Genomic DNA, 22,743 nt, shown 5'->3' on the forward strand with positions numbered 1-22,743 from the left:
ACACAGTATAGAGGTACACAGTAAGGAGGTACACAGTAAGGAGGTACACAGTATAGAGGTAGAGAGTAAGGAGGTACACAGTAGAGGTACACAGTAAGGAGGTACACAGTAAGGAGGTACACAGTATAGAGGTACACAGTAAGGAGGTACACAGTATAGAGGTACACAGTAAGGAGGTACTCAGTAAGGAGGTACACAGTAAGGAGGTACTCAGTAAGGAGGTACACAGTAGAGGTACTCAGTATAGACGTACTCAGTAAGGAGGTACTCAGTAAGGAGGTACACAGTAAGGAGGTACACAGTATAGAGGTAGAGAGTAAAGAGGTACACAGTAAGGAGGTACACAGTAAGGAGGTACTCAGTAAGGAGGTACACAGTAAGGAGGTACACAGTATAGAGGTAGAGAGTAAAGAGGTACACAGTAAGGAGGTACACAGTAAGGAGGTACACAGTATAGAGGTAGAGAGTAAAGAGGTACACAGTAAGGAGGTACACAGTAAGGAGGTACACAGTATAGAGATACACAGTAAGGAGGTACACAGTATAGAGGTACACAGTAAGGAGGTACTCAGTAAGGAGGTACTCAGTATAGAGGTACACAGTAAGGAGGTACACAGTATGGAGGTACTCAGTAAGGAGGTACACAGTATAGAGGTACACAGTAAGGAGGTACACAGTATAGAGGTACACAGTAAGGAGGTACACAGTAAGGGGGTACACAGTATAGAGGTACACAGTAAGGAGGTACACAGTAAGGAGGTACTCAGTAAGGAGGTACTCAGTATAGAGGTACTCAGTAAGGAGGTACACAGTAAGGAGGTACACAGTAGAGGTACTCAGTATAGAGGTACTCAGTAAGGAGGTACTCAGTAAGGAGGTACACAGTAAGGAGGTACACAGTAGAGGTACTCAGTAAGGAGGTACACAGTAAGGAGGTACACAGTAAGGAGGTACTCAGTAAGGAGGTACACAGTAAGGAGGTACACAGTATAGAGGTAGAGAGTAAAGAGGTACACAGTAAGGAGGTACACAGTAAGGAGGTACACAGTATAGAGGTAGAGAGTAAAGAGGTACACAGTAAGGAGGTACACAGTAAGGAGGTACACAGTAAGGAGGTACACAGTATAGAGGTACACAGTAAGGAGGTACACAGTAAGGAGGTACTCAGTAAGGAGGTACTCAGTATAGAGGTACACAGTAAGGAGGTACACAGTATGGAGGTACTCAGTAAGGAGGTACACAGTATAGAGGTAGAGAGTAAGGAGGTACTCAGTATAGAGGTACACAGTATAGAGGTACACAGTAAGGAGGTACACAGTATAGAGGTACACAGTATAGAGGTACACAGTAAGGAGGTACACAGTATAGAGGTAGAGAGTAAGGAGGTACACAGTAAGGAGGTAGAGAGTAAAGAGGTACACAGTAGAGGTAGCGAGTAAGGAGGTACTCAGTAAGGAGGTACACAGTAGAGGTAGCGAGTAAGGAGGTACACAGTATAGAGGTAGAGAGTAAAGAGGTAGAGAGGTCCTCTCACACCTTTATCTTATTATGTGGAAGGAATAGACGTTTAGGGCCTGTGAAGGTTATTTTTAGGGCCTGTGAAGGTAATTTTTAGGGCCTGTGAAGGTTATTTTTAGGGCATGTGAAGGTTATTTTTAGGGCCTGTGAAGGTTATTTTTAGGGCCTGTGAAGGTTATTTTTAGGGCCTGTGTAGGTTATTTTTAGGGCCTGTGTAGGTTATTTTTAGGGCCTGTGAAGGTTATTTTTAGGGCCTGTGAAGGTTATTTTTAGGGCCTGTGTAGGTTATTTTTAGGGCCTGTGTAGGTTATTTTTAGGGCCTGTGAAGGTTATTTTTAGGGCCTGTGAAGGTTATTTTTAGGGCCTGTGAAGGTTATTTTTAGGGCCTGTGAAGGTTATTTTTACGGCCTGTGTAGGTTATTTTTAGGGCCTGTGAAGGTTATTTTTAGGGCCTGTGAAGGTTATTTTTAGGGCCTGTGAAGGTTATTTTTAGGGCCTAGGGTGTCCATCTCAAAGTTGTACCTTTAGTACCTTCTCAGTTGTGCGTGTTTGTGTGTCTGTCTGTATGTGTGTCTATTGGTTTGTTTGTCCAGGTAACAGGTGAGTCCAGGTAACAGGTGACTACAGTGTCCCACAGCTGTCTCTAACCCCTTCTATCCTCCTATAGGTCCAAGCTCCCAGAGTTCATCAAGATGATGAGCGACCACTTCCTTTGACAACATTCTCCTATTTCCTGAACCAATCAAATCAACCGATCACGTCAATCAACGATCTATCTGACCAACCTGATCTGACCAATGTTTTTTTTTTTCCAGGACCACCTGTCTTTTGTCTTCTGTAGAAATGAACGAACTGCAAATGTATATTGGCTATGAAAACATAACAGATACTACAAGATATGTTTTCTTATTATATTGTTTCGTATTTTCAGCATTCCCCCCCCCCCACACAAAAAAAAATAAATCACAAAAAAAATGATATTATATATGTTAAAGAAAAGAAAAAAATCACAAAAAAATAAATAAAAGTTGATGCAACTACGTGATGATGGGGGGGGGGCTATTTCTAACACATGAACAGTGTTGCAGCACTCAGCTGCTGTCTCAACTGAATGGCAATCTTCTCCACACTGTGGAAACTATTGCAGTCGTGCCTGAACTCCTCCTTGATGTTTAAAGTTAAATAGATATATATGAAAAATCAATCAGTCAGTCTGGGGGTAAAAAAAAAAGATGAGATTATGTAGAATTTCAAGACATTTTTTAAAACATGCAATAATTATAAAAAAAAAAAAAATGTGTACTTCGAAAAAACAGAACAGATACATTTTCAGATAACACTTTGTGTTTTGGGCTCTAAGTTGGCTGTATACTAGAAAGCAGTGTTGGGGAATGTTACGTTTAAAAGTAACTCGTTAGGTTACAGCGTTACTGGCATTAAAAAAGTAACACATTACACCGTTACTTACTGTGGAAAGTAACGCGTTAGGTTGCTTACTGTGGAAAGTAACGCGTTTAGTCGTTACATTACTTTTGCGTTACCAAACCCCAGAAAACTCTCTGAAAATGTATTGCGCGTGTTGGTCGTTGTTATGCCCAGTAGAGAGTGGCTTGCCTATTTACGAATCGGTGCGACAATGATTTCATCCGACGTCATGGGAGCGCTCCAGACCGAGATCTCTTGTCAGATTACCATGATAGCTGTTTCAGTTGTTTTACTAAATTGAACCGTGTATTTTGCAATAAACAATGTGTTCTTTTTTTAAATAGCATTATTATTTGGTTGTTGTAACTGTTCCACACAAAAAAAAAATGCGCGAAGAAGGAAAAAACGTATACACATTATGATAAGGAAAGATAAAATAAGATATAAAAGCCTACTTATTAATAGCCTTTATTTTCTGGCTTTAATATGTCTATTTCGTTTCTTTAAAGCTGCCGAAATGTTGGTTTCGATTTATGGACAATGTCCAAGTGTTCAAACGGAAATGTTTGATAAATACAAAAAAAAAAAAAGTGTTGCATCACAATTCAATTGTATCTTGATAAATCCAAGGCGCCATAAATCAAAACCAACATTTAGGCAGCTTTATGAAACGAAATAGACATATTAAAGCCAGATAATAATAAAGACTACACAGTTTACAACAAGCCCGACTTGAAATGTTGACGTGAACTTTTTAATAACAGTAAACTGCAACCCGCGAATGCAACTGTCAGAGTAATCCTTAAACATAATAATAATAATAATAATAATAATAATAATAATAATAATAATAATAATAATGCATTGAAATAAATGGCATGCAATCAAATGAATTTACTTACAATCATCAAAGACGCATACATGTTCATTTAGTTTTCTCGGGGTGACAGGTCTAAACCAAACATACATCTAGATGTTGCTGTTTTGGAAGCAGAAGCGCAATCTTCCTCAGCATCAACAGCAATCGGATGTCTTGGGTCCTTTTCCACCGGTATGGTGGAGCTGAGTTGGGCCTGAATGTGCTTCTTGATATTTGAAGTTGACAGGCGCTTAGCCCCGAGGCACAGTTTGCGTTTTATTATTATTATGTTGTTTTACTTTTCTTTTAACAATTCTAAACCATGTGAATACTTTGACGTGGTAAAGGCTGGTGGCTCTGCCATCCTGATAGATTCATGCCACAACGTTCTTGAAGAAACAAGAAGAGCGTGAATTTATGGGGAAGGGATTTTCATATAATAATTTGTCAAGGGAAATAATATTTAAAAGTAACGATTCGCTTATTTGAAAAAGTAACTTTAAGTATCTGATTTCTTAAATTGAAAAACGAATACGTTAAGTTTCTCATTACCACAAAAAAAATAATAAGTCATTTGAGTATTCTAACGCGTTACTCGTTACCCCCAACACTGCTAGAGAAGATGGAGGGAAAACATCTTCTAGCCACTCGAAACCAGCAAACGTCCTGATTCAGATTGAAATGTGTTTTCATTGGCCACTCCTTTGCGTGAGCAAATGGAGCCTCGTGATTAGAGGGCATGGCCGTTTGCGTGAGCAAATGGAGCCTCGTGATTAGAGGGCATGGCCGTTTGCGTGAGCAAATGGAGCCTCGTGATTAGAGGGCATGGCCGTTGGTAGTGTTACTCTTCCTTACTTCATGTTACAAGGCAGATGAAGGAAGGAGGAAGGAAGGAAGGAAGGAAGGAAGGAAGGAAGGAAGGAAGGAAGGAGAGAAAGAAGGAGATAAAATAAAGGGGGGGAGATATGTATCCTTTTGTCTGTCACACAGAGAGTCCCAGACCAGGTCAGAATAGAGCAAAAGTCTCTCAACCATTTTCTGAGACCCAACTCAAAGGTCAAGGTCTCTCCCAGGTGATGTCACTTCCTGATAATGACGATGCAATGGAAAGGCACAGCCAGAGGGGGATGTACTGTATATCCCAGAATCTGAGCAGTCCATCACCTTGTATGATTTGCCTGATTTTAAACTCCGGATTAGCACTTCCCATCCCCCTCTGTTCCCCTAGATCTCCCTTCCTGACCCCTAAAACCACCCCAAGACCCCAGAAATGCAATTTTAACATTCACTTCTACCAATGTGCCTTTTAGAGTTCATATCATTCAAATGCGATGAGGAGGAGACGGACGTTATCTGAACTTTTTAGGATTCAAGCTTAGGGAACTGTTAGTTATTAGGTCTATGCAGTCAGGTTTTTTCTGACCTGGGAATTTAAAAAACAGTAAAAAAAAAAAAAAAAAAGTATTTTGGGATAAACTGTATTTAATTGTACTGTATGCTTACATGTAATTAGAAGGCGTGTCCCTGAATGGACCTTGTTTTAGTCAGTTGAGCCCCCTGGCGGCCCCAGCACCCCGAGTTTCAGCACCCCTTCCTCTATTCCAAGTTGCAGCCTGTTTCCATTGTGAACGACATGTCTGTTATTGAGCGTTGTATTATAGCTATCAGCTTTTTATCAATATTGGCTTGTCCGTGAGCCCCTGTAGTCTTCAGTACCAGTGTGTGGTTGTATGTGTAAAACACAACTTCTTCTCTTTTTTAATCTTTCTCTTATTCTTTGTCTGTTCTGGTTTCTGTGTCGATGAAAAAAATACTAAACCACGACTTGCTGCCCTATGAAAATTGGACAGCAGCTGTTTTTAAAAGTGGTTTATGTTATCCAATCAACACAAGGCACTGAAACTGGAAAATAATCTATTTGAAAATCAATATATATAAATGTAAAAATATATACAATATATAAATAAGGAAGGTGCCAGTTTTCAAAGGAACGGTTGTTTTGGGTCAGATTAATTATTTTCTTAGAGATGGGTGGAAAGTTTGAAGAGGCATCTCAGTGTTAATGAGATATGAAGGTTTGAAGAGGCATCTCAGTGTTAAAATGAGGTATGAAGGTTTGAAGAGGCATCTCAGTGTTAAAATGAGGTATGAAGGTTTGAAGAGGCATCTCAGTGTTAATGAGACATGACTTGTTCTGCTGTGCCCGTGACATCACAATGACTGACTATGGCACCCCTGACTGGACAAAAAGGGACAGGAGTTCCCCATCATCCTCCACTCATTGCTATTCAGCTGTCAAAGAAAACACACAGACATTTGTACATTGTATGCAACAGATGCAAACGTACCATTATTTTGAAATTGTGTATGTAAAAGTTATATTTTTACATGTAGACTGTTGTTATTTTGTGTTTAGATAATACATTGTATCAGTTTTTTTTTTTGTTAAAAGAAAAAAAAAGTAAAATTCGGTGTGTGTTGAAAACGTGTCACATTGAAATTGTAGTGAGGTCAAAAGCTTCAGTATCATTTTCAGTTTTTCTTTTCCCCAAAAAAGGTTTGTTTATATTTCCGGGATTTTTTTTTGAAGAATGGGATGGTGGGGGGTAATTGGAAATCAAAAAGGTATATAATATTATTTTCATGCTTCATGCTCATTGCCATTTTTCATTGTATTTTTTAAGAAAATGTGTAAGTAGTTATAGCACACAGGGTTCATGTCCCTTTGGTGGGGGCGGGGGGTGACGAATAGCTGAGAGTGGGAAATGATTGAGTTGCTTTGATACGTTGTATTCTGCTTGTAATGTGCCTGGTCATTCTAGCCAGGTGCCAATATTAATTAAAAAATGAACGGCAATTAACTGTACGTGTGTCATGGTTTAGTATTCAACTCACTAATCTTTACGCGGCTGTCTCAGTGTTGCACCACGATGACTCGTTGATAGACGACAGAACTCTTGTCTGCAGGGAAATACTGTATATTCTAGCTGTATTCAAGTGGTGCTAAGCATGTATGGGTCAGAGTCACAGTTTGGCCCCTTAAGATAGAAATCGTACCCTGTCAGGTAATTAAACATGTGCTTGTCCAAAAACCAAAACGAGCCCCGAGCATCTGAAAATTAGACGTGAACATAGAATTGTAAATGGACGATTTTTGCAATCTAGCTATTTCCCCATAAAGTTAAATTAGGCCGTTTCAGTCTATTATTTCCCAGTGTTTTTCCAGCTAATTCCAGCTATTTGATAGGACCAGTGTTTTTTCAGCTAATTCCAGCTATTTGATAGGACCAGTGTTTTTCAGCTAATTCCAGCTATTTGATAGGACCAGTGTTTTTCCAGCTAATTCCAGCTATTTGAATAGGACCAGTGTTTTTCCAGCTAATTCCAGCTATTTGATAGGACCAGTGTTTTTCCAGCTAATTCCAGCTATTTGATAGGACCAGTGTTTTTCCAGCTAATTCCAGTTATTTGAATAGGACCAGTGTTTTTCCAGCTAATTCCAGTTATTTGAATAGGACCAGTGGTTTTCCAGCTAATTCCAGCTATTTGATAGGACCAGTGTTTTCCAGCTAATTCCAGCTATTTGAATAGGACCAGTGTTTTTCCAGCTAATTCCAGCTATTTGATAGGACCAGTGTTTTTCCAGCTAATTCCAGCTATTTGAATAGGACCAGTGTTTTTCCAGCTAATTCCAGCTATTTGAATAGGACCAGTGTTTTTCCAGCTAATTCCAGCTATTTGATAGGACCAGTGTTTTCCAGCTAATTCCAGCTATTTGAATAGGACCAGTGTTTTTCCAGCTAATTCCAGCTATTTGAATAGGACCAGTGTTTTTCCAGCTAATTCCAGCAATTTGAATCGGACCTAGGATAAATACGTTTCATTAGATTGGATCTTGTCGTTATAAGCGCTAATATTTTTTTTATCTTGTAAGATGTAATTGACGTAAAAAAAAATATCATTGATTGGAGTAACTGTGTTGTTATTATCCCTATTGTGTTTACAGAAAAAGGCAACACGTATTTAGTTTTCTTTTCCTGGTTGTACGTACAGACGTATCACGTACGTAGCATGCGGTCTTCTTCTTCTTTTCAGTGATTGAACCCACGTGCTGTGTATCATTTACAGCATTACTATTTCTGACCATTCATTGCCATAATAATATCAGTTACGTCAGCACTTGTCATTTGTTCTCCTGGGTGATAATATATAGGATAAATAATAAAAAATAATTGTTGAATTGCATCGGGAAATGTCCTAAAAAAAAAAGAGAGAGACTTTAAATTCAAAATCTTGCTCTTTATGAAACGTTGTTGCCCTTGAATGAGAATTATTGAGCTACGAGAACAAAAGTAAAGGGCCAATGTTTTTTTTTTCTATTTATTTTTGGCGACAATTGTCTTTCAACGAAGAGAATAGTTTAATATAGTCACTCAACCCTCTGTATTAGGGCGTTCCCTTTTTGCATTATGTTCTCTATTGTCTGTTTGAATTCTACAGTCGCGAAGCAGACATTGGTTAAACTATAGACTGAAAACAAGTCCCAGACAGACTGGATATGTACTCACATGGCTGTGTGTGTGTGTGACTGATTTAGCAGAAACCCTTCCACATTTTCTTTGTAAAATCGAATGAAAAAAATAAAATAATAATAATAATAATAAAGTCAACAATCATAGGGTCGTCTTTGCTTTGTAACGATGGTTGCCATTTAACATCCACTACCAGACATTTTTTTTCTGACCCAGATCAAAGGCCTAGGTCTCCCAGGTGATGATGCCACTTCCTGGTGGTGTCACTTCCTGGTGATGTCACTTCCTGGTGGTGTCACTTCCTGGTGATGACATTTCCATCGATTTTTTTCATATGATACAAACCACAAAGTTAAATAGATTTAAGTCTGGATCAAAAGTTTAACCTGACCAGATAATCAGTATAGTCTGCTCTCAGAAAGAAAACTACTTGTCGAGCAATGATAAGAGTGGACACACTTTAAGAGTTAAAGTATACTTTATAGTTCACTTTAAGTTTGGAAGGTTCATTGATGAAAGGGATTTCTTCAGTCTAGCATCAAGACACCATGAATAGTGACACATGTCAATCAATCAAGTTACGTATGGTTTAGTTACTCTCTCTACCTATGGTTGAGTTATTCTCTCTTCCTGTGGTTTAGTTACTCTCCATTCCTATGGTTTAGTTACTATCTTCATATGGTTTAGTTACTCTCTCTTCTAATGGTTTAGTTACTCTCTCTACCTATGGTTGAGTTATTCTCTCTTCCTGTGGTTTAGTTACTCTCCATTCCTATGGTTTAGTTACTCTCTCTACCTATGGTTGAGTTATTCTCTCTTCCTGTGGTTTAGTTACTCTCCATTCCTATGGTTTAGTTACTCTCTCTACCTATGGTTGAGTTATTCTCTCTTCCTGTGGTTTAGTTACTCTCTCTTCTAATGGTTTAGTTACTATCTTCATATGGTTTAGTTACTCTCTCTTCTAATGGTTTAGTTACTCTCTTCATATGGTTTAGTTACTCTCTTCATATGGTTTAGTTACTATCTTCATATGGTTTAGTTACTCTCTCTTCTAATGGTTTAGTTACTCTCTCTTCTAATGGTTTAGTTACTCTCTCTTCCTATGTTTTAGTTACTTTCTCTTCCTATGGTTTAGTTACTCTCTCTTCCTATGGTTTAGTTACTCTCTCTTCATATGGTTTAGTTACTCTCTCTCTATGGTTTAGTTACTCTCTTCATATGGTTTAGTTACTCTCCTCCTATGGTTTAGTTACTCTCTTCATATGGTTTAGTTACTCTCTTCCTATGGTTTAGTTACTCTCTTCATATGCTTTTGTTACTCTCTCTTCCTATGGTTTAGTTACTCTCTCCCTATGGTTTAGTTACTCTCTTCCTATGGTTTAGTTACTCTCTCCCTATGGTTTAGTTACTCTCTTCATATGGTTTAGTTACTCTCTTCATATGGTTTAGTTACTCTCTCCCTTCCTATGGTCTAGTTACTCTCCCTTCCTATGGTTTAGTTACTCTCCCTTCCTATGGTCTAGTTACTCTCTCTTCCTATGGTTTAGTTACTCTCCCTTCCTATGCTTTAGTTACTCTCTCTTCCTATGGTTCATTTACTCTCTCTACATATGGTTTAGTTACTCTCTACGTATGGTTTAGTTACTCTCTTCATATGGTTTAGTTACTCTCTCTTCCTATGCTTTAGTTACTCTCTCTTCCTATGGTTCATTTACTCTCTCTACATATGGTTTAGTTACTCTCTACGTATGGTTTAGTTACTCTCTTCATGTGGTTTAGTTACTCTCTACATATGGTTTAGTTACTCTCTTCATGTGGTATAGTTACTCTCTTCATATGGTTTAGTTACTCTCTACATATGGTTTAGTTACTCTCTTCATGTGGTTTAGTTACTCTCTTCATATGGTTTAGTTACTCTCTACATATGGTTTAGTTACTCTCTTCATGTGGTTTAGTTACTCTCTTCATATGGTTTAGTTACTCTCTACATATGGTTTAGTTACTCTCTTCATGTGGTTTAGTTACTCTCTTCATATGGTTTAGTTACTCTCTTCATGTGGTTTAGTTACTCTCTACATATGGTTTAGTTACTCTCTTCATGTGGTTTAGTTACTCTCTTCATATGGTTTAGTTACTCTCTACATATGGTTTAGTTACTCTCTTCATGTGGTTTAGTTACTCTCTACATATGGTTTAGTTACTCTCTTCATGTGGTTTAGTTACTCTCTTCATATGGTTTAGTTACTCTCTACATATGGTTTAGTTACTCTCTTCATGTGGTTTAGTTACTCTCTACATGTAAATGTAATGTACATGTGGTTTAGTTACTCTCTTCATATGGTTTAGTTACTCTCTACATATGGTTTAGTTACTCTCTACATATGGTTTAGTTACTCTCTTCATGTGGTTTAGTTACTCTCTTCATATGGTTTAGTTACTCTCTACATATGGTTTAGTTACTCTCTTCATATGGTTTAGTTACTCTCTACATATGGTTTAGTTACTCTCTTCATGTGGTTTAGTTACTCTCTACATATGGTTTAGTTACTCTCTTCATATGGTTTAGTTACTCTCTACATATGGTTTAGTTACTCTCTACATATGGTTTAGTTACTCTCTACATATGGTTTAGTTACTCTCTTCATATGGTTTAGTTACTCTCTACATATGGTTTAGTTACTCTCTACATATGGTTTAGTTACTCTCTACATATGGTTTAGTTACTCTCTTCATATGGTTTAGTTACTCTCTACATATGGTTTAGTTACTCTCTACATATGGTTTAGTTACTCTCTACATATGGTTTAGTTACTCTCTACATATGGTTTAGTTACTCTCTTCCTGTGGTTTAGATACTCTGTCTTCGATCATGTTTGATTTCACATTTAGACGACAGACTCACACAGTGAAACTGACTACAGACAGGCCTCTATTCGATCTGTAAAGCTGAAACTGACTACAGACAGGCCTCTATTCGATCTGTAAAGCTGAAACTGACTACAGACAGGCCTCTATTCGATCTGTAAAGCTGAAACTGACTACAGACAGGCCTCTCTATTCGATCTGTAAAGCTGAAGCGTTACGGAAACGTTAATGAAATGTCAAGAGGTAGTGCTGCTTGGCAGGATCGTGTTTCTGAGGACACATGGCTCTTGACCTTCGCCTCTCCCGAGTCCGTAGGGGAGTTACATCGATGGGACAAGACTGTAACTACCAATTGGATATCACGAAATTGGGGAGAAAAAGGGGTAAAAGTATAGGGGAAAAAGACGCAAAAAAATTATAAAATAAAAAATGCATGTAAAAGTAATTTCCAATTGAGCAGACCAATGAACCGTTTGACCTTTATTTAACCAGGCAAGTCAGTTAAGAACAATTTCATATTTTCAATGACGGCCTAGGAACAGTGGGTTAACTGCCTTGTTCAGGGGCAGAACGACAGATTTTTACCTCGTCAACTCGGGATTCAATCTGGCAACCTTTCGGTTACTGGCTCAACGCTCTAACCACTAGGCTACCTGCCGCCCCACTAGGCTATCTGCCGCCCCCACTAGGCTACCTGCCTCCCCACTAGGCTATATCTGCCTCCCCACTAGGCTACCTGCCTCCCCACTAGGCTATCTGCCGCCCCCACTAGGCTATCTGCCGCCCCCACTAGGCTATCTGCCGCCCCCACTAGGCTATCTGCCGCCCCCACTAGGCTATCTGCCGCCCCCACTAGGCTATCTGCCTCCCCACTAGGCTACCTGCCTCCCCACTAGGCTATCTGCCGCCCCCACTAGGCTATCTGCCGCCCCCACTAGGCTACCTGCCTCCCCACTAGGCTACCTGCCTCCCCACTAGGCTATCTGCCGCCCCCACTAGGCTATCTGCCTCCCCACTAGGCTATCTGCCGCCCCCACTAGGCTATCTGCCTCCCCACTAGGCTACCTGCCTCCCCACTAGGCTATCTGCCTCCCCACTAGGCTACCTGCCTCCCCACTAGGCTATCTGCCGCCCCCACTAGGCTATCTGCCGCCCCCATTAGGCTACCTGCCTCCCCACTAGGCTACCTGCCTCCCCACTAGGCTATCTGCCGCCCCCACTAGGCTACCTGCCTCCCCACTAGGCTATCTGCCGCCCCCACTAGGCTATCTGCCTCCCCACTAGGCTACCTGCCGCCCCACTAGGCTACCTGCCGCCCCACTAGGCTATCTGCCGCCCCACTAGGCTATCTGCCTCCCCACTAGGCTATCTGCCGCCCCCACTAGGCTACCTGCCGCCCCATTGACCGTGAATGCGGTCTCTGCTAAAGCGGGAACATTGTCTTTATATTTGAATCAGGGTGTAAAACTGAACACCCGTGATGCGGATTGAATAGAGCCCTAACACAGTGAAACTCACTGCAGATTAACACAGTGAAACTCACTACAGATTAACACAGTGAATCTCACTACAGATTAACACAGTGAAACTCACTACAGATTAACACAGTGAAACTCACTACAGATTAACACAGTGAAACTCACTACAGATTAACACAGTGAAACTCACTGCAGATTAACACAGTGAAACTCACTACAAATTAACACAGTGAATCTCACTACAGATTAACACAGTGAATCTCACTACTCAGAGATTAACACAGTGAAACTCACTACAGATTAACACAGTGAAACTCACTACAGATTAACACAGTGAAACTCACTACAGATTAACAGTGAATCTCACTAAGATTAACACAGTGAAACTCACTGCAGATTAACACAGTGAAACTCACTACAGATTAACACAGTGAAACTCACTACAGATTAACACAGTGAATCTCACTACAGATTAACACAGTGAAACTCACTACAGATTAACACAGTGAAACTCACTACAGATTAACACAGTGAATCTCACTACAGATTAACACAGTGAAACTCAGATTAACACAGTGAAACTCACTGCAGATTAACACAGTGAAACTCACTACAGATTAACACAGTGAATCTCACTACAGATTAACACAGTGAAACTCACTACAGATTAACACAGTGAAACTCACTGCAGATTAACACAGTGAAACTCACTACAGATTAACACAGTGAAACTCACTACAGATTAACACAGTGAAACTCACTACAGATTAACACAGTGAAACTCACTACAGATTAACACAGTGAAACTCACTACAGATTAACACAGTGAAACTCACTACAGATTAACACAGTGAAACTCACTACAGATTAACACAGTGAAACTCACTACAGATTAACACAGTGAATCTCACTACAGATTAACACAGTGAATCTCACTACAGATTAACACAGTGAATCTCACTACAGATTAACACAGTGAATCTCACTACAGATTAACACAGTGAAACTCACTACAGATTAACACAGTGAAACTCACTACAGATTAACACAGTGAAACTCAGATTAACACAGTGAAACAGATTAACACAGTGAAACTCACTGCAGATTAACACAGTGAAACTCACTGCAGATTAACACAGTGAAACTCACTACAGATTAACACAGTGAATCTCACTACAGATTAACACAGTGAAACTCACTACAGATTAACACAGTGAAACTCACTACAGATTAACACAGTGAAACTCACACAGTGACAGATTAACACAGTGAATCTCACTACAGATTAACACAGTGAAACTCACTACAGATTAACTCACAGTGAAACTCACTACAGATTAACACAGTGAATCTCAGATTAACTGACAGAGATTAACACAGTGAATCTCACTACAGATTAACACAGTGAATCTCACTACAGATTAACACAGTGAATCTCACTACAGATTAACACAGTGAATCTCACTACAGATTAACACAGTGAATCTCACTACAGATTAACACAGTGAAACTCACTACAGATTAACACAGTGAATCTCACTACAGATGAAACTAACAGATTAACACAGTGAAACTCACTACAGATTAACACAGTGAATCTCACTACAGATTAACACAGTGAATCTCACTACAGATTAACACAGTGAATCTCACTACAGATTAACACAGTGAAACTCACTACAGATTAACACAGTGAAACTCACTACAGATTAACACAGTGAAACTCACTACAGATTAACACAGTGAAACTCACTACAGATTAACACAGTGAAACTCACTACAGATTAACACAGTGAAACTCACTACAGATTAACACAGTGAAACTCACTACAGATTAACACAGTGAAACTCACTACAGATTAACACAGTGAAACTCACTGCAGATTAACACAGTGAAACTCACTACAAATTAACACAGTGAAACTCACTACAGATTAACACAGTGAAACTCACTACAGATTAACACAGTGAAACTCACTACAGATTAACACAGTGAAACTCACTACAGATTAACACAGTGAAACTCACTACAGATTAACACAGTGAAACTCACTGCAGATTAACACAGTGAAACTCACTACAGATTAACACAGTGAAACTCACTACAGATTAACACAGTGAATATCACTACAGATTAACACAGTGAAACTCACTACAGATTAACACAGTGAAACTCACTACAGATTAACACAGTGAAATAGAAGACAGGCTCCTTTTTATTTTTTTTATTTTTTACAGTTAATGGAAAATATAACCCTTTTCCATCTAAATTAACCATAGAAAGTACAACATGTATACATGTATATACATAAAGTCTAGAAGACATTCACCAGGTGGCACCATGGCTACTCACTTTACCTTGCTATTCATTGTTTTACTTCTCGCTGTGTATGATTTTATTCATCCTTGTGCCGTGATTGGTTGGTTTAAACATGTTCATTTCAGAGTACTACGTGTATAAGGGTGAAAATATATGAACTGTGGCCTTTTTCATTCTCCTCGTTTACGATGTGATGCAATTAAAGTGAAGAACAAATAGAACGAGCAGAGAGTTACCGTGGATCAGTGCCTGGCATTTTTTGTTCTTTGGCCTCCTTTGTCTAGTGCTCTTTTGCTATGAAATAAACTAGTGCACCCAATCATGATAGAGAGGAGCAAAAAAAGAAGAAACTAAATTTAAAATAAATGAAAATATATTTGGCTTGTTTTTTTTTTTTGTTGCAGGGGCAATCCTTTTATACCAGGTATATTGAGGAAATAAGATTTGGAAGAAGATAAAGAAGAAAACAAAAGTAAAATTATAAATATTCCAGTTTTTGAGATTATTTTAACATTTTGTTACTTTATTTGACTATTTAAAAGATGTTATTTCCCATATTACTGAGACGAAACTGTATGGTGTTTTCCATGATGGGCTATAGTCAGACGGAGGGTCCCATCCGTACGTACTGTACCTGCAGCAGTGATTCTACAGGAAATTTAAAAATTTAAAAAATGACAGTTACACTTTCTTTCCAGTATGTGGCTGAGTGCCTCAAAACCTTTTTACGTTATTCTTTCTCTTTTCTTTTTACATTTTCTTAATTATGTTTTCAGTTTCTGTTGTATTTTTATTAGTTTTAATTTTTTTTTATCTTTATGTTATAATTATTATTATTATTGTTCCAGTCGTTTATTATAACTTTTTTGTCTTCAGATTGGTAGATATGTCCGAACAGGTTGTGTGCTGGAGTTGCTCCTCTTCAAACCAGCCCATCGTAGGCCCATTGCCTGCTGTTTTTCATCTTGTACTTATTCTATGAAGTCATGTACATGACCGTTCTGTAGCAATAAATGTGCCATTTTTATAACCTAGCGCTGTCATGGTCATGCTTTTCGTTATCCACTAATGTTGTTAACCTCTATAGACAGTACACTTATGATTTTCATAAGATGTTACTCAAGTACTGTAATGTTCAAATATATACTTTTGTTGTATTATACTGATATATATATATATATATATATATATATATATATATATATATATATACATACTGTGTATACAGTACCAGTCAAAAGTTTGTACACACCAAAGAGAAACAACAGTTCATCATTACTTTAAGACATGAAGGTCAGTAAATCCGGAACATTTCAAGAACTTTGAAAGTTTCTTCAAGTGCAGTCGCAAAAACCATCAAGCGCTATGATGAATCTGTCTCTCATGAGGACTGCCACAGGAAAGGAAGACCCAGAGTTACCTCTGCTGCAGAGGATAAGTTCAACAGAGTTAACTGCACCTTAGATTGCAGCCCAAATAATTGCTTCACAGAGTTCAAGTAACAGACACATCTCAACATCAACTGTTCAGAGGAGACTGCATGAATCAGGCCTTCAAGGTCAAATTGCAGCAAAGAAACCACTACTAAAGGACACCAGTAATAAGACGATACTTGTTTGGGCCAAGAAACACGAGCAATGGACATTAGACTTGTGGAAATCTGTCCTTTGGTCTGATAAGTCCAAATGTGACATTTTTGGTTCTTTGTGAGTAGATGAAAGTATGATCTTCGCATGTGTGGTTCCCACCGCGAAGCATGGAAGAGGAGGTGGGATGGTGTGGGGGTGGTAACCCTAACCCCAACACACCTCCAGGCTGTGTAAGGGCTATTTGACCAAGAAGGAGAGATGACCTGGCCTCCACAATCACCAGACCTCAACCAAATTGAGATGGTTTGGGATGAGTTGGACTGCAGAGTGAAAGAAAAGCAGCCAACAAGTGCTTAGCATATGTGGGAACTCCTTCAAAACTGTTGGAAATGCATTCCAGGTGAAGCTGGTTGAGAGAATACCAAGAGTGTGCAACGCTGTCATCAAGGCAAAAGGTGGCTACTTTGAAGAATCTAAAATATATTTTGATTTGTTTAAGACTTTTTTAGTTACTACATACAGTATGTGTTATTTCATAGTTTTGATGTCTTCACTATTATTCTACAATGTAGAAAATAGTACAAATAAAGAAAAACCCTTGAATGAGAAGGTGTGTACAAACGTTTGACTGGTACTGTATATACACTAACATTCAAACGTTTGAGGCCACTTAGAAATGTCCTTGTTTTTGAAAGAAAACATTTTTTTTGCCCATTAAAATAAGATCAAATTAATCAGAAATATAGTGTAGACATTGTTAATGTTGTAAATGACTATTGTAGCTGGAAACGGCAGATTTTTTATGGAATATCTACATAGGTGTACAGAGGCCCATTATCAGCAACCATCACTCCTGTGTTCCAATGGCACGTTGTGTTAGCTAAGTTTATCATTTTAAAAGGCTAATTGATCATTAGAAAACCCTTTTGCAATTATGTTAGCACAGCTGAAAACTGCTGTTCTGATTAAAGAAGCAATAAAACTTGCCTTCTTTAGACTAGTTGAGTATCTGGAGCATCAGCATTTGTGGGTTCGATTACAGGCTCAAAATGGCCAGAAACAAAGAACTTTCTTTTTTGCCAAGAAACTTTTTTGCCAAGAAACTTAAGATCTCGTACAACGCTGTGTACTAATCTCTTCACAGAACAGCGCAAACTGGCCCTAACCAGAATAGAAAGAGGAGTGGGAGGCCCCGGTGCACAACTGAGGAAGAGGACAAGTACATTAGAGTGTCTAGTTTGAGAAACAGACTCCTCACAGGTCCTCAACTGGCAGCTTCATCAAATAGTACCCGCAAAACACCAGTCTCTTCACCGTAGGAATGGTGCCAGGTTTCCTCCAGACGTGATGCTTGGCATTCAGGCCAAAGTGTTCAATCTTGGTTTCATCAAACCAAAGAATCTTGTTTCTCATGGTCTGAGAGTAATTTAGGGGCCTTTTAGCAAATTCCAAGCTGGCTGTCATGTGCCTTTTACTGAGGAGTGGCTTCCGTCTGGCCACTCTACCATAAAGGCCTGATTGGTGGAGTTCTGCAATGATGGTTGTCCTTCTGGAAGGTTCTCCCACCTCCACAGAGGAACTCTAGAGCTTTGTCAGAGTGACCATCGGGTTCTTGGTCACCTCCCTGACCAAGGCCCTTCTTCCCCGATTGCTTGGTGTTTCCAAACGTCTTCCATGGATTGGTTTTTGCTCTGACATGCACTGTCAACTGTGGGACCTTATATAGACAGGTGGGTGCCTTTCCAAATCATGTCCAATCAGTTGAATTTACAACAGGTGGACTCATAGAAAAGGGTTTGAATACTTATATAAGATATTTCTGTTTTTTTTTTTTTATACATTTGCAAAAAAATCTTAAAACCTGTTTTTGCTTCGTTATTATGGGGTATTGTGGGTAGATCTCTGAGGATGTTTTTTTATTTAGTCCATTTTAAGATAAAACTGTAACGTAACAAAATGTGGAACAAAGTCAAGGGGTCTGAATACTTTCTGAATGTATATATTATGTCACAAACAATGAGCACAAAATACTTCCTGTGTTGTATAAATATAGAGTTGGTTTCCTTAATACCACATAACCTAATACAGTATAGAGTTGGTTTCCTTAATACCACATAACCTAATACAGTATAGAGTTGGTTTCCTTCATACCACATAACCTAATACAGTATAGAGTTGGTTTCCTTAATACCACATAACCTAATACAGTATAGAGTTGGTTTCCTTCATACCACATAACCTAATACAGTATAGAGTTGGTTTCCTAACCTAATACAGTATAGAGTTGGTTTCCTTCCACATAACCTAATACAGTATAGAGTTGGTTTCCTTAATACCACATAACCTAATACAGTATAGAGTTGGTTTCCTTCAATACCACATAACCTAATACAGTATAGAGTTGGTTTCCTTCATACCACATAACCTAATACAGTATAGAGTTGGTTTCCTTAATACCACATAACCTAATACAGTATAGAGTTGGTTTCCTTAATACCACATAACCTAATACAGTATAGAGTTGGTTTCCTTAATACCACATAACCTAATACAGTATAGAGTTGGTTTCCTTAATACCACATAACCTAATACAGTATAGAGTTGGTTTCCTTAATACCACATAACCTAATACAATATAGAGTTGGTTTCCTTAATACCACATAACCTAATACAGTATAGAGTTGGTTTCCTTAATACCACATAACCTAATACAGTATAGAGTTGGTTTCCTTCATACCACATAACCTAATACAGTATAGAGTTGGTTTCCTTAATACCACATAACCTAATACAGTATAGAGTTGGTTTCCTTCATACCACATAACCTAATACAGTATAGAGTTGGTTTCCTTCATACCACATAACCTAATACAGTATAGAGTTGGTTTCCTTAATACCACATAACCTAATACAGTATAGAGTTGGTTTCCTTAATACCACATAACCTAATACAGTATAGAGTTGGTTTCCTTAATACCACATAACCTAATACAGTATAGAGTTGGTTTCCTTAATACCACATAACCTAATACAGTATAGAGTTGGTTTCCTTAATACCACATAACCTAATACAGTATAGAGTTGGTTTCCTTAATACCACATAACCTAATACAGTATAGAGTTGGTTTCCTTAATACCACATAACCTAATACAGTATAGAGTTGGTTTCCTTCATACCACATAACCTAATACAGTATAGAGTTGGTTTCCTTAATACCACATAACCTAATACAGTATAGAGTTGGTTTCCTTAATACCACATAACCTAATACAGTATAGAGTTGGTTTCCTTAATACCACATAACCTAATACAGTATAGAGTTGGTTTCCTTAATACCACATAACCTAATACAGTATAGAGTTGGTTTCCTTCATACCACATAACCTAATACAGTATAGAGTTTGTTTTCTTCATACCACATAACCTAATACAGTATAGAGTTTGTTTTCTTCATACCACATAACCTTATCATTGATAATACACTACATGCCCAAAAGTATGTGGACACCAGCTCATCAAACATCTCAAACATCTCATCCAAAGCCATGGGAATTAATATGGAGTTGGTGTAATGCTCCGGGTGTCGTGGGTGTGGAGTCAAATGCAGGAGACAGAGTTCAATGCTGTGCGTCTTTTAATAGCACCAACGCACCACAGGGTGCTCACAAAGGTTACGTTCCCAACCACAGGGAATCAAAAGGTACAATGGAAAAAATCACGACCAGGCACTAACACGTACCTCTACAACAGAGCCGAAGGTTACATAGAAATAATCCCGCACAACAACCAGGCGGGCCGGCTGTCTAATAAAGACAAACTAATTAAACATGAACAGGTGCTACCACTAAACATACAAGGAGGGAGAGGAAAAACAATCAGTGGCAGCTAATAGGCCGGTGACGACGATCGTCGAGCGCCACCCACCCGGGATGGGGGAAACACCCTCGGTCGGACTCGTGACAGTACCCCCCCCCCTGACGCGCGGCTCCCGCAGCGCGCTGACACCGGCCTCGAGGTCGCCCCGGAGGACGAGGTGCAGGGCGATCTGGATGGAGACGATGGAAATCCCTCAACATGGATGGATCCAAGATGTCCCCCACCGGTACCCAGCACCTCTCCTCCGGACCGTACCCCTCCCAGTCCACGAGGTACTGCAGGCCCCTCACCCGGCTTCTTGAGTCCAGAATGGCCCGGATGGTGTACGCTGGGGACCCCTCGATGTCCAGAGGGGGGGGAGGGACCTCCGGTACCTCACTGTCCTGCAGGGGACCAGCTACCACCGGCCTGAGGAGAGACACATGAAATGAGGGTTAATACGATAATAGGAAGGGAGTTGTAATCGATAACACACCTCGTTTATTCTCCTCAGGACTTTAAAGGACCCTACACACTGCGGACCCAGCTTCCGGCAGGGCAAGCGGAGAGGTAGGTTTCAGGTTGCCTCCCCACTAGGCTATCTGACAGCTTCACAGCTGGGCCGTTGTTGCTTCTAGACGTTTCCACTTCACAATAACAGCACTTACAGTTGACCGGGGCAGCTCTAGCAGGGCAGACATTTGACAAACTGACTTGTTGGAAAAGTGGTATTCTTTGTCGGGGACAAGGTTAGCCAGGGAGGAACAGGAAACAGAACTCAGTCTCTGTCACAGAACCCAGTCTCTGTCGGGGACAAGGTTAGCCAGGGAGGAACAGGAAACAGAACCCAGTCTCTGTCACAGAACCCAGTCTCTGTCGGGGAGAAGGTTAACCAGGGAAGAACAGGAAACAGAACCCAGTCTCTGTCGGGGACAAGGTTTGCCAGGGAGGAACAGGAAACAGAACCCAGTCTCTGGGTTTCAGGTCGAGAGCCAGACCATGTCCCCGGTACAAACACGGGGCCTCACTGCGGTGGCGGTCAGCACTCCTCTTCTGCCGTCCACTCGCTTGTTGTAGAGATTCTGGACGGCCCTCCAGGTCTCCTTGGAGCGCTGTACCCATTCCTCCACCGCAGGAGCCTCGGTCTGCCTCGAATGCCATGGTGCCAAGACCCGCTGGTACCCCAACACACACTGAAAAGGGGACACGTTAGTAGAGGAGTGGCGTAGTGAGTTCTGAGCCATTTCAGCCCAGGAATGTATCGTGCCCACTCCCCTGGCCGATCCTGGCAATACGACCGCAGAAACCTACCCACCTCCTGGTTCATTCTCTCCACCTGCCCATTAGTCTCGGGGTGATAACCGGAGGTCAGGCTGACAGAGACCCCCAAGCGTTCCATGAACGCTCTCCATACCCGAGACGTGAATTGGGGGCCCCGATCAGAAACGATGTCCTCCGGCACCCCGTAGTGCCGAAAGACATGGGTGAATAATGCCTCCGCAGTCTGTAGGGCTGTAGGGATACCGGGCAACGGGAGGAGACGGCAGGACTTAGAGAACCGATCCACAATCACTAGAACCGTGGTGTTCCCCTGAGACGGCGGAAGATCGGTCAGGAAATCTATGAACAGGTGTGACCATGGCCGCTGTGGAACGGGGAGGGGTTGTAGCTTCCCTCTAGGAAGGTGCCTAAGAGCCTTACTCTGAGCGCACAGTGAACAGGAGGAGACATAACCCTTAACATCCTTAGCCAACGTAGGCCACCAATACCTCCCCTGAAGGCTCCCCACTGTCCTCGTCACCCCAGGGTGACCCGAGGAGGGTAGGCACGTGAGCCCACCGAATCAGTTTGTCCCGAACACCAAGCGGCACGTACCTTCGCCCCGCTGGACACTGAGGAGGCGCGGGTTCAGCCCGTAACGCCCGCTTGATGTCCGAGTCCACCTCCCATACCACTGGGGCTACCAGCTTTGAGGCGGGAAGGATGGGAGTAGGTTCGGTGGACCCATCCTCAATGTCGTAATGCGGGACAGTGCGTCAGCCTTCACGCCCTCTGGGAGCCCGGCTTAAGACAAAGTAAATTGCTGCGGGAACCGGGTGCCACAGAATAGTGATGCCCAACAATGATGTTGGGCAATTAAGCCTGGCTAGCTGCCCAATATACCCCAGATTCTGTTCGATGGGGATGAGGTCAGGGCTCTGTGGTGTCAAGCCAAGTTCTTCCACACCTTCTGAGCTCAAACCATTTCTGTAGCAACTCCCGGTCCCCCACATCATTGTCATGCTGAAACAGGAAAGGGCC

The 22,743-nt window shown here is 40.6% G+C and overlaps 1 protein-coding gene and 2 long non-coding RNA genes across 29 annotated transcripts in view; 2 read left to right on the forward strand and 1 right to left on the reverse strand.

Moving 5' to 3' along the window:
* Positions 1-2,179, forward strand: part of LOC127931662 (uncharacterized) — a 3,109-nt gene extending 930 nt beyond the window's left edge. The window contains exons 1-3 of one of the 8 annotated variants that reach the window (XR_008142249.1): positions 1-221; positions 820-877; positions 1,026-2,179. The exon at positions 1-221 is cut by the window's left edge and continues 930 nt beyond it. This is a non-coding gene — a long non-coding RNA (uncharacterized LOC127931662). Of the gene's footprint in view, positions 222-254; positions 280-344; positions 370-819; positions 878-950 lie in introns of those variants that run through there. The other 7 variants (XR_008142245.1, XR_008142250.1, XR_008142246.1 and 4 more) reach the window with 7 other exon arrangements.
* The window catches only part of LOC118379415 (transcription factor 4-like), a 439,744-nt gene extending 437,026 nt beyond the window's left edge, over positions 1-2,718 (forward strand). For all 15 annotated transcript variants that reach the window (XM_052524927.1, XM_052524924.1, XM_052524930.1 and 12 more), the window contains one exon: positions 2,186-2,718. Coding sequence is in view for 11 of the 15 variants with exons in the window: in XM_052524924.1 (XP_052380884.1) it covers positions 2,186-2,234 (49 nt within the window). In the remaining 4 variants the exon portion in view is untranslated. The remainder of the gene's footprint in view (positions 1-2,185) is intronic.
* Positions 2,719-18,636: 15,918 nt separating this feature from the next.
* Positions 18,637-19,965, reverse strand: LOC127931892 (uncharacterized). 6 transcript variants are annotated; one of them, XR_008143376.1, is made up of 5 exons: positions 19,772-19,965; positions 19,332-19,731; positions 19,012-19,211; positions 18,891-18,930; positions 18,637-18,785 (listed from the first exon to the last, which is right to left on the reverse strand). It is a non-coding gene; the product is annotated as an uncharacterized LOC127931892 (long non-coding RNA). The 6 variants fall into 6 exon arrangements; XR_008143375.1 differs by having other exon boundaries at positions 18,637-18,705; positions 18,746-18,785; positions 19,332-19,965; XR_008143378.1 differs by having other exon boundaries at positions 18,637-18,705; positions 19,332-19,965.
* Between the last annotated feature and the right edge of the window lie 2,778 nt (positions 19,966-22,743).

The sequence above is a fragment of the Oncorhynchus keta genome, chromosome 9 (genome assembly GCF_023373465.1).
Source record: "Oncorhynchus keta strain PuntledgeMale-10-30-2019 chromosome 9, Oket_V2, whole genome shotgun sequence".
In the NCBI taxonomy this organism is placed as follows: domain Eukaryota; kingdom Metazoa; phylum Chordata; class Actinopteri; order Salmoniformes; family Salmonidae; genus Oncorhynchus; species Oncorhynchus keta.